The sequence below is a fragment of the Toxotes jaculatrix genome, chromosome 11, assembly GCF_017976425.1.
Source record: "Toxotes jaculatrix isolate fToxJac2 chromosome 11, fToxJac2.pri, whole genome shotgun sequence".
Lineage (NCBI taxonomy): Eukaryota > Metazoa > Chordata > Actinopteri > Toxotidae > Toxotes > Toxotes jaculatrix.
Window position 1 is genome coordinate 6,048,027 of NC_054404.1, and position 12,210 is coordinate 6,060,236.

The 12,210-nt window shown below is 40.4% G+C and overlaps 1 protein-coding gene across 26 annotated transcripts in view; it reads left to right on the plus strand.

The window, feature by feature from the left end:
* camk2g2 (calcium/calmodulin-dependent protein kinase (CaM kinase) II gamma 2) overlaps positions 1-12,210 on the plus strand; it is a 63,269-nt gene that overhangs the window by 38,682 nt on the left and 12,377 nt on the right. For 16 of the 26 annotated variants that reach the window (XM_041049781.1, XM_041049788.1, XM_041049787.1 and 13 more), the window contains exons 6-13: positions 45-117; positions 4,060-4,162; positions 4,699-4,982; positions 6,399-6,521; positions 7,099-7,182; positions 7,286-7,328; positions 8,168-8,227; positions 11,515-11,555. In XM_041049781.1, coding sequence (XP_040905715.1) covers positions 45-117; positions 4,060-4,162; positions 4,699-4,982; positions 6,399-6,521; positions 7,099-7,182; positions 7,286-7,328; positions 8,168-8,227; positions 11,515-11,555 — 811 coding nt within the window. The remainder of the gene's footprint in view (positions 1-44; positions 118-4,059; positions 4,163-4,698; positions 4,983-6,398; positions 6,522-7,098; positions 7,183-7,285; positions 7,329-8,167; positions 8,228-11,514; positions 11,556-12,210) is intronic. The other 10 variants (XM_041049791.1, XM_041049808.1, XM_041049804.1 and 7 more) reach the window with 2 other exon arrangements.

Genomic DNA, 12,210 nt, shown 5'->3' on the forward strand with positions numbered 1-12,210 from the left:
GATGTGTCTTCTCTCTGTTTCTCATCCTTCTCTGTCTCCTCCAGCCACTGCATCAATCAGATCCTGGAGAGCGTCAGTCACATCCACCAGCATGACATTGTGCACAGGGACCTCAAGGTGAGTTATCGTATACCAGTGACGAATATAGGAGGAACTTCTTTGCTATCTAACATACTAGTTAGATACACAAAGAAACCTCTTATGGAGATATAACACTGAAGATAAAAGGCACCAGAGGAGATTCACAACAGGTCTAAACGCACACATGCTCACGCTCGCAAAGACGTCATTCTGTGACGTTAATAACAACTTAAGGGATGAGCGTCATCCTTCTCATCACCTGCTTTCTCTCCTCCTTATTTCTCTATTCCCATCTTCGTCTACATCTATACCCCCCCTCCCCTTTTTTCATCTGTTTCCCTCTTTCCTCTCCCCTCCCCCCTGCACCGCCGAGGAGTGACGAAAGCACACCAGCTGCTATTAATAGCGGGTCGGTGGGTGAGATGACGGCCGGTGACGATTTCCTTTGCAGCGTGATTGTTTGCCCCTAGCAGAAACCCACAGCACTCTGACCCCCTCAGCTGTGTTATTTAAGTTTAATAATACGGTGAATGAGGACAGCAAATGGAGCTGAGATTTAAACACCTGGATAATTGCACCTACATTTGTTTTACTGCCAATACTGAGTTCAGAGTCCAACGCTTTAATAGTTTGCTTAATAATCTGGTCTTTTACTTTTATGTGACAGAGCAAAATTAAACCATTACTCTTGGGTAAGTAGACAAACGTAATTGGAAAATAAACAATCTGTTTTTGAGTGAGAGTGGTGTAAATGGACTTGTATTGCTTTTCATTGATTTTTTACCTTGCATAGGGATCTCTATATCAAATGAATGGAGTTTTAGAAAGACATGGAAGAGTTTTAGAAAGACAGTAACAATGATAGATGCTGAAGGCAGAGTACAGAAATCAGTTACATGAGTTATTAATGTACATCTATCTTCAATTACATTAAAACAGCATCCATGCATCATTACTGCAACAGTTTGTTCTTAAATGGTATACTGAACAGTGAATATAAATTCATTCTGTGCAGGCGAATATTCCTCAGCCCCATCAAAATGTATTTTAGATTTTAGTAGAGATGCCAGAGTTTCCCAAAATATCAAATGTGTGTGACAGAATTTTGAGGAAGTGTGTCTAAAATGATGCATAAGACTTCTGGAAGATTTCCGTTTGATGGAGTGATGCAACATTTAAACATGAAGTCTGTATAAACATCATCCATTCACTACATTACATTACATGTATTTGGCAGATGCTTTTGTGCTGATGCTTGTGACGCTGTGAAGCGTTTAGCAAACCTGAGCTAAAATAAGAGTGATCATTGGACTTTGATTCATCAGGTGGCCACTACTCAAATTTAATTCTAATGTTGCTCTGTATTTGCTGGGTGTCTGAACAGGCAACTGTTAGCTAACATGTTAACCACCACCACAACTTTATAAACAGTCATATTTCAGTGTTGAGTCTTAAAAAATAAATAAATAAATAAATAAATAAATATATATATATATATATATATATATATATATATATATATATATATATATATATATATATATATATATATATATATATATATATATATATATAAAAGCTGCCAAAAGTGACATCTGCCATTGGAGCCATAAAAACCCTAATAATGCCAACAAAGTGTGCTACCGAGAGGTGTGACCTCACACACACAGACACGCATCATATTTTTGCTTTCCCTGTCATCTCGGGAGGGCCACTCGCTGAAGGGAAAACAAGAATTAGAGAGGAAGCGTTGAGTGCTTTTGCCTCGTGGCAGGCTGGGTTGCCATAGTAACTGTGGGGTGAGGTCACCCGGCTGCTGCAGCGCCAGCGTAGGGACTCATTATGCCGCCTCCCATCTATCTATCTCTATCTGTCTCTCTCTCTCGCTCTGTTCTCCTGTTGCTTTGTTGCCAGCTCTCTGTCCCCATGCAGCTCCCCCCTTTTCTTTCTTTCTCTTCTATTGTTTCTGCTCGGAAAAATGGTAGGATGGACGGACGGATGGATGGATGGATGGATGGATGATAGCTAGATGGGGAGCCAGCAAGTGGGGCTGACAGATGAGAAGACACAGGCTAAGAGCTCAGACAGTTTGTACGAGTGTCAGACATCCGTCCATCTGTCCGCATATGAGGCGATGAGGATGGCTATTGCTGCAAAGACTTTTGCCCTCAAGACACACACACACACACACACACACACACATACACACACACACACACACACACACACACAGCCCTGCCAGTTGGGACTTGTAGTTTGGAATGTAGGGCCACCACTTTGTTAAAGAAAAATGTCTATTTTCTGAACAGCTTATCCCATTCAGGGTCACAGCGACCTGAAGCATGTTCCAGCATGTACTGGGTACCAGTTCTTGAGGGCTAATACGCACATAGACCCCATTTATACGTGGTATTAACTTGATGTTATCTGGATACGTTATCTAAATAATGACTCATCGTGAGCCTTTGCAGTTACACCTGGTATTAACAAGAGTTCTTGTTATCTCAGTTCTGCTTACAGTGCAATCAAATCTTAATGTGCAATTTAGTTATGCGGAAATGGCGGACTCATCGACGAATACGGTGTGTCAGTTACGATGCTCTCGATGGATGCCTGCGAGGTGAAAGATGAGGGTCATGTCACAGATGGAGACAGCCAAAGACATCCTACCTTTTGGTAGCTTTGCTAACCAGGCTAACTTTACTTAGACTTTATGAGGTTAATCAGTGAAGTTGCGGTATAGATGCTTTTTCCTGTTTTTTTTTTTTTTTTTATTCATTTGCTGAGGAAGAGGTCGTCAGTGGGTCTTTGACAAGCAGCTTGAGGTCACTTTGCATTTACACCTGGCTGAGGTCTGATCACTAATCACAAAACACAGAAAAGAAATCTGAACAATCACATAACAGAAAAGTCCACAGAAATGCCTCTGTCCAAGATTTCCTATTCCTCATACACTTTTTATTATTAAACTGATGATGCATGAGTTAAAGTCTGTGGGAGTGGAGTGAATAAACATTGAAAATGGGCCAAGGAAAACCTGCACACTCTACAGAGAAAGGCCAAAAATTGCTGTTGGGGTCAAGGACCCTCTTGCCGTGTAACCACTGAGCCATCATACAAAGAAAAATGAATAAAAAACCTGAAACAAGTAAATCTAAAACTGCTGTGCAGCCATAATCAGTAACTGGGCTCACATCAGATTACACTTGACCTCACCTGTTCCCTCAGTTTCTTCTCCTTAAGTGAGAGCACCCATGATGTAATTAGACGCAAACGAGAAAAGCGAGGAAGCAGTTAAGACAACTAAAGCACAGTTACTATCAGCTTATCTTTGCCAAGTCCTGACTTCTTCCATGACTGTGCAGTCAGAAGGACAGTGTCAGAATACTTGGTTTAATCCTATGACAGCTGACTGAAAAGACCTTTCCTGTGGGGTGGAAGCCTTTGTCGCCCGCTTGACCAATTCATGCCTCATTACTACTGTAGATGTCATTGTGCTCCTGCAGCTGGTCCAGTCATGCAAACAGATAGGACATTTCCTGAAGGAGGGTACATGCGTCTTTCTTATGCCCTTGATTAAATGTATTTGTTTTCCGCTTTTTGCTCATAAATGAGCTACAGTTTGTACCATGTAACATTTCACACATTTAACAATCTGTTCTTATTAAATGAATGATTGATTTTGACTTTTTTAATGTCTGGAAGTGGAAATAAAAATATTGGTTACAGCTTGTCAAATTTAAGGATTTTGTTTTTCTTCATTTCATGGAAAGTTGTAAACCTTTGGGGTCTCTGACTGTTGCCCAGAAAAAAACGGGAAAGGTTAAGTGATCGCTTTTGTCTCTTCTAACTCGTGATGGGCATTTGTGTGTATTTTTAAGATTTTACAGAAATAGTAATTGACAAAGGAATTTTGAAAACACTCACTGGTTGCGGCCTGAGAGAAAACATTTCAACCTGACAAACTGTGTGTTGCAGCCAGAGAACCTGCTCCTGGCCAGTAAGATGAAGGGAGCAGCGGTGAAGCTTGCAGACTTCGGTTTAGCCATCGAGGTGCAGGGGGACCAACAAGCTTGGTTTGGTAAGAAGTCATGCTCTACTAACAACCTGAATTTTTAACCTTATTCTCCGTATTTGCTCCACAGTGTTCACTGTCATTGCTTGAGGAACTAAGAAAGTATTAAATTAGTAGCGAGCTAGTTATCTTAGTACATTCTGATAATAATATGCTGTATTTTTGTGACTGTATTAGAGAAATGTAATAAATAAAGAACATATATTTAAGCCAAAGTATTAAAATAATCAAACTTTTCCCAGAGGGAGATAAATAACAGACATATTTTTTAAAAGAATTGTTAATTTTGTGTAAGTTGAGAACAGTCCTATGAAATGATTGCATTTTAATCATCTATGTGGTGTTTGAAATTATATTAAGGTATAACTGGGAATATTATATAAAGAGGATAATACTGAATTGTTTTATTTAGTTAAACATACAAAAGAAACAGAACAAGTGAAAGATGAGGAGGGTAAAGAGAAGGAGAAATGTTGAGATAACGTCATTATTTTCATTTGTCCAAAACACACTGAAAATGAAAAATGAGCGTATTTTTGCAGGTTTTGCAGGGACTCCAGGTTATCTGTCCCCGGAGGTGTTGAGAAAGGACCCGTACGGCAAGCCAGTGGACATATGGGCATGTGGTCAGTTAGCCAGAATTCACCTTTTCTGTCTATTTGTATGCGTGTGTGCTGTACAGTACATTTATACAGATTTCTTGTGTGTGTGTGTGTGTGTGTGTGTGTCAGGTGTGATCCTGTACATCTTGTTGGTGGGCTACCCCCCATTTTGGGACGAGGACCAACACAAACTGTACCAACAAATTAAGGCCGGTGCATATGACGTGAGTTCTTCTTCTCTCATTTTCCTGACGTTACCTTCCTCTACGTTTGCACATGTGAGCTTGTGGGTGTGTTGTTGCAGCAGTTCAGTGCAGTTTGATGTGGAATAAATCTTATGCTGTGCAAAATAAAAAGCCAGCATAATACACGAATGCTTGAGAATTTACAGATTTGATTTGTTATTATAATAAAAATAATGATTAGTGCAGCTTTAATAAATACCCATCTTTTATGGATCTCACATTTGCAGGCTCAACCCTGGTTGGCTGACTGGGCATGTATTTTGCAAGTTTTCAGTACATGGATCCATGAAGATGAGAGTCAGAGTCCTTAGAGTCTTTTAGAAAGCCCCACCCGCGTTCATGAAACTTGAATTCTAATACATAATCTTCGTTTCCTGATTGAAATATAATTTAAGTGAATTGGCAAGCACAACAGCCTCAACAGGAACCCTGAGCACCTTCAGTTCAAGTCCTGTCATATAACGCATTCTGAATTCTGTCATGCAAGTAATTTAGAAATTAAATTTTAGTTTTTAATTGCTTGCTACTTGTTATTTCATAAGTTTCATCTTCAGCGTTGTAGAAAAAAAGTGATGACACTATGAGAGCGCAGTAGGCCTGTTTATCAGATGTTGTCATAGTCCTCTGGGAGATATGAATTTATTACCCGTATTAATTTCCATAATTGGAAGAAACCACATCTAATGAATGTGCATAATATGAACATTGATATGAACTGACTGTGACAGCCACTTGTAATAATGTGCACCTCTTGAATATCATCACTGTTATGCAGATACCTTCAATCTTTTTTTTTTGGTTTGTTTGTTTTTCTTTATGTTAATAATTGACAGCTGACACTTTACACAGTCTTTAGAGGCAGAGAATTGTCCATCCTAAACTGACAAGCCACAAGCTGCGTGAGCTTAGTAAATTCAACAAAATACATAACCAGCCTCTGTTAACCTGTCTCCTGCTGGTCTTTGCGATATCGTCCTCTAAATGCATATGCAATAAAAAGAGAGATGTACCTTGCAAACACTCACACAGATGACTGCGACTCGAGATTGCCATGTCTGTTTAATCGTCTTTTAATTATGTCAGCGTCGACTAAAAGTGTTTTTTTAATTTTACTAAATACCCCCTGTCTCAAATCAGCATATAAAGGACAGTATGTTGATCAGTACCAATATAACATCAAGTCTGCAGATGTAGTGGTAAAATACCACTCGCTGATACATGATCCTGTGGTTTCTTACTGCCGAGGGTTTTAGCCCATTTAGTATTTTGCAGACGCAGGGCTCTTTAGGTTCTGTTTTAGTTTCAATTTTAAATTTGTGCACATGCGTATGATATTGAACATATATTAACATGTACATTCTTAACATTTCTTCCTCTTTTATCTCCCTCTTTCAGTTTCCTTCTCCAGAGTGGGACACGGTGACCCCTGAGGCCAAGAATCTGATCAATCAGATGTTAACGATTAACCCTGCCAAAAGGATCACTGCCGACCAGGCCCTCAAGCATCCCTGGGTCTGCGTAAGTCGCACTCTTTGTTTTCACATCAAAAGAAACCTTTTCCAGCATGTAAAATACTGGTGCAAAGTCGTACACTGACTCACATACATACACTGTAAAATATGTTAAGCGGTTCATTTTTTGGAATGTATCTGTTCAAAACAAGAACAAAAACACAATTTGGTCCGATAGCCTAGTTTTAAAATCACGTACCTCTAAACACGGAGACCTACATTATGAAGTAGGAGAGAATTTGTTGTTTTGGGCAGAATGAAACACTTTCATTTGTCTCACACTTAGGCAGCAGTTGTCCATTGAAGTCGAGTGACAGGACAAACACAGGATATTAACCACTGTACCAAACAAGCTGGTCATGGAAGAACCTTTCCCCACTCGTAATTCCCATTTCAAATGAATGTTACTCAACACAGAAATGTGGACTCTTTAGTGTCCTTTGCCTTCACTTTGTCTATTATTTTCCTTGTGGTTTATATTTAGTTATATAGGTGTGAAAGCAGCACCTTACCATCTACAGTGGCGTGGTGTGTCACTGAAGTTAGGTTCATCTGTACTGTTGTTTCCCCTTCTCTACATACAGCAACGCTCCACTGTGGCCTCCATGATGCACCGTCAAGAGACTGTGGAATGTCTCCGCAAGTTCAACGCCAGGAGGAAACTTAAAGTGAGTGTGGGCATAGTCACACATAAACAGACATAAACACACACACACCAGTCCACGTAATACAAATCCTTAAAATGTTGATTTTTTTTTTGTGTCTCTCTAGGGAGCTATCCTCACAACAATGCTGGTGTCCAGGAACTTTTCAGGTGAGCTTTAGCACTGATGCTAATGACACATCAAGAGACAAGACTTTTATTTGGCCCATTGATTTAAATCGGGGTCCAGTGATTATATCAAATGAAAACAAGTTTGAAGTTTTTTCTGATCTGATCTCTCTTAGAGGCCAAACGATTCTTATTGCTGTTGTTCTGCTACTAAACTTCCTGTCGGCAATCTTTTTTTTTTTTTTATTAATCCTGAAGTTCCCTTAACCGCACATTTTTATTCTTGTTCAAATTTGCCTGTCAGCTTTGTCTGCAGTTTTGATTTCGCACTTCAGGGGTTTGGCTTGGATTTCTTCCTTGTAAGCAGTTTGATCACAGTGTACTTTTGATTGAACACCCAATTTGTGGGCTGGACAATGGCCTAGCAAGCTAATGCATTAATGCTATTGGCCCTGTGTTCATATGCTTTCATGTAAGTAAAGCAGCTCTTGTGGAGTACGGCCAACTGCTTTCTACTGGTCAAGATTGACCTACACTGAAGAGAGCAGACAGGCCGGACCTCTGAATTGCATTATCCATAAGGGTAGGCATGTTTATCAAGTCCATGGAAATAAGATTAATCATTTCAGGGCACAGGTATTTTGGTGCTCAGAGGATTTCCCGTCCGCTGCTTCACTTCATCCTAATGAAAAAGGAGTTAGGTGTGTTAGGATCTTGATTCCCACTCAGTCCAGACACTGACAGGAAACATCATGCTTTCCCATTCTTGTCTAAAACTCTTACCGTTATAAACTTAAAGAAAGAAAGAAAAAGGCAGTCAGACTTTATCGAGGCTCTTGTCCCACCTGTGGCGCCACATTGAATCCCTCTCTGTCCCATAGTGGGACGGCAGCATACCAGCCCTGCCGCTACCACCAGCACGGCCGCAATGGCACAGGAAGGTACGTCTGCTAGAGGGAGTGTTGGCGTCGGGCACTGCCAACTTTGTACTCGGGCTATTGGCATGTGGCCTGGCCTGCTTGAACCCGTCCACCTTCTGCCTGCTGCCTGCACTCTGATGGACCACTTTTGAATGGTCGTCATTGCTCTGGGGCATCTTACAAACATACACAAACACACGAACATGTAAACTGAAACCACAAACGAAGCTCAGCTCTCAACTTTTCAGTGCTGCTCTGTGTCCCGATGCTCTAATGAACAGAGCTCCTCTCCTGGACTGGCTGTTTAATTTCCTGTGTTGAACACAACAGCCATTTAACTGACACCCAGCATGACCCTCTGACCTCCTTCCAACTACTGCAGCTGCTACAGAGCCAAGCTGTGTTTACACATCTCTGCATTAACACAACTGGTGCAGGCTGCATATCTTTTCCTCTGCAGCATAACCATTTTAAAGTTTTTATATTAGAAATATGGATAGACACACCAGCATTCAACCTTTGTAACACTCCCAGTTTTGCCTCCTTTGAATTGGTTTGTATCCACAGTACGTGGCTGATGCCCAGTCGATGCCTGCCTGTGCTCGCTGCAACCTTTCCTCCGCATGGCTCTGGCACTGACGGCCAGCCAAGCATGTGTATGAGCGTACGATACAGCGCAGTATGTCAACCTGCATGGGAAGCTGGATAAACAGAATGCACAGTGTCCTTTGTTATCTATTTTTCTTTGTCTCCTCTCTCCTGCCTGCTTTTTGTGTGAACAGACAAAGCCACAAAAAAAAGAAACTTAACGCCGCCAGTATGCTTCAGACAAAGTGCATGTCAGATCATCAAATAGCAATAGCTGAAACTGCTCCCCCCTCAGACCTTTCCAACTTTCCATAGTGCAGAGGGCTTTACCCAAAATGGGCCTCTTTAGTGTGGCATACTTTTCAAACAGTTTACACAGTGCTATCTGTATCTTCATTGTAAATATAATAATATAAATAATGTAATATTTATACAAGCTAGAAAAAAATAAGAGAATTATCAACAAGATACAAACTTATTTCCCTTTTAAAGCTGACAATCTGACGAGCACCCCGTTCCCACTGAAGCTGGGCCCTGTTTTCCCCATTTATATGGTTCATCTGGTGTCATCCGTCTCTGTGACCCCCGCCTTTGAGTGTGTTGATTCAGAGCAGCTATAAACACTTTTGCCTTCGGACGTGCTCGGACGATGCGTCACAGTTTGTTTGTTTGAAGCATACTGAACCATTTACAGGTGAACGTCAGTCACATGACGAGGCGAGCTGCTTGCCTAAAGGCCGTTCACAGAGGACTCAGGGTTTGATCAGGTGGATCACCCGCTGACAAGATGTTAATAATAGGTTTCTTCATGTTTGATTCCAATTGTTAAATTTCTTTGCTGATTGAGTAGGATTGAGGATTGTTGCATACGGTGTTGCAGAGATGATGAACTCTTGAACTTAAAGGTTCCTCCTCAGTTTGTGTAACTGTTGGGAATGCACTCCTTCCTCTGCACTTTGTAAGATAAAGACTTCGACGTGGATGCTGCATGCCAGACATGTTAATAAGGCACTGTCATCGCATGAACCCACCAAACCCCAGTGAAAATGATGAAAGAATGTATTTTAACATAACGTGAAAGCCTGACAGGTGCTTGTGCCTGCAGTTATCATCTTCAGTTTTTTTCTTTCACTTCAGATGTTAACATGAAGATATTAAATACATTAATGTTTTTTTTGCCTTCTTCGTCGCCCTCCTTCCTACTTTATAAACGGAAGGTAAGGGGGGATCATTGGGACATTATTCTAACACGAATATGAGTGTTTATACAGTAAGAATGTGTCTGTGTATATATTTAGTCTACAGGCGTTTCAGGAAATACTCAGACTTAACTCAGATTTAACTGTAAATGAAAAAAACTGCCATTGTTGCCCATAAGTCTACCCTCAGTAACCCTTAATGACAAAGTAAAAGACTGTTTTTATGAATTTTTGCAAACATATCAAGAATCAAAGACTGAAATCTCTCATTTACAAAAGTATTTAGTACCATTTGCTGTTGCACTCTGGGAGGTCTGTGGTCAGGCGCATCCTGTTTTCCTTGATTATCCTTGATGTGTGTTTAGAACTTGATTTGAGTCCACCTGTGGCAAATTGAATTGTTTGGACATAGTTTAGAAAAGCACACACCTGTGTATATACGTTCCCACAGTTCACACTACATGTCAGGACAAAATCCCAGCCATGAAGTCCAAGGAGCTCTCTGTAGACCTGGCAGAGCTTCAAGAGATCTGCCAGGAAGAATGGGATAAACTGCCCAGATCCAGGTGTTTTTGATTCTTAATAAATTTCTAAAAACATGTTTTCACTTTGTTGTTGCGGGTTATTGATGGGTAAAAATATTATCCATTTAAAATGAAATCTGCAAGTCTGCAGAAAGAGGTCTGAAAATTTCTGAAGTGAGTGTATGTGTGTATGTTTGCATGCATGCATTTTTTTTTTCAGTTTCATAATAATTGCGCGTGTTGGTGTCATTTCTGTGACTTTCGTTTAATTCTATTTCTGGTTAGAACTGTGGTCAAGTTTTCAGGTGCATGCACATAATTTTAGGTCAGTGTGTTTAATGTAGGCCTGCAGACAGCTTCACTTAACACGACCTGGTTAGATTATAGTGGTGGTGTTTAACCTGAAGGGGCAGTCAGTTAAAAGATATGTCAAAAGTGAATTTTTCATTTTTTTCCTTTACCTGCCACTTTTCACAAAGTCATATAGTGTAAATAGGTTATTTATTCTTTGTTGACACATTGATTTCTGTAAGCAACACAAACAACCGATTGTTTTGGATAAAAGTGATTCAGTTCATTCATTAGTTCATTCATTCGTCCATATTTACCTGCTCCAAATTTATTTTAATTTTAACAACAGAAAACGATTCAGAATTTTCAATCCGGTTTTTCCTTTTTCAAAGTTTGATTTTCATTTTCAGTTTGTTATTTCTGTATCATCAGTATCAAATTTCATTTTTAAGCATTTATTTGGCCTCATTATCCCTGGTAGAGGATAAAAAAAAATACTTCTGGGTAGAATTGTCAGTTCAGCTCTTAGAAATATATTATTATTATATATACATGTAAACTGAGGTGAAGATTTCACCAGACTTAAACCTGACTGGATCATCTTTTGTTTGTCCTTCTGACTGAGTGATCTCGACCACTTTTCTGTTTGCTGGACAGTTGCTTCTCTGTGACTGTGTCCTCACCATCTTTTCTGTCTGTCTTTCAGCATGCAAAACCCTACTAAACAAAAAGTCGGATGGCGTGAAGGTAAGTTCTCTGACCCATGAGGGTTTAACTGACTTTACTGTTTCTGTCTTTCTTACTCTTCCTGTCTTCACTTGTTTTCCTTTTGGTCCGTCACCCTACTCTGTAATAACATGTATCTTTGATATTATGAGCATATGGAACAGCAGTATGTTCTTTAAAGGGGCAATATGTGAGCTAGTCTCCGCCCATCCCGTCTAATACCACATTGTACCTCAAGAGGTGATAGCGAGTCACTGTAGCATCTAGTCTGCCTTCAGTCCAACATGAGAGGATGAAGAAGGAGTGACGTCGAGCAGGCTATAAACCTGTATTGCAGCCATCTTCTCTCAGTGACAGTCCTCCGCTTGTTCCTCAAGCTCAGCGATTGATGCTGAGCCTCTCACTGCTCTCCCTCGTGCTTCTCAGCCTCTCGTGGCTCATCCTCTTCTCCTGCCACCACCACATCTGCCCTGTCTCTCTGACTGGGTGTGAAATTGTCGTCCACAATCTAACAGTAACCAAAGAACACAACCTACCAGTTACATAATCAAATTGCAAGGTGAACCTGTGTGGAACACATTATTCCCCAATCCAAAGAATGCATTACCTTGTTTCTTACAATAGGAAGGGACACGCCTGCTGTCTGGTAGATATACTTCCCCCTATTTGTCTGGAG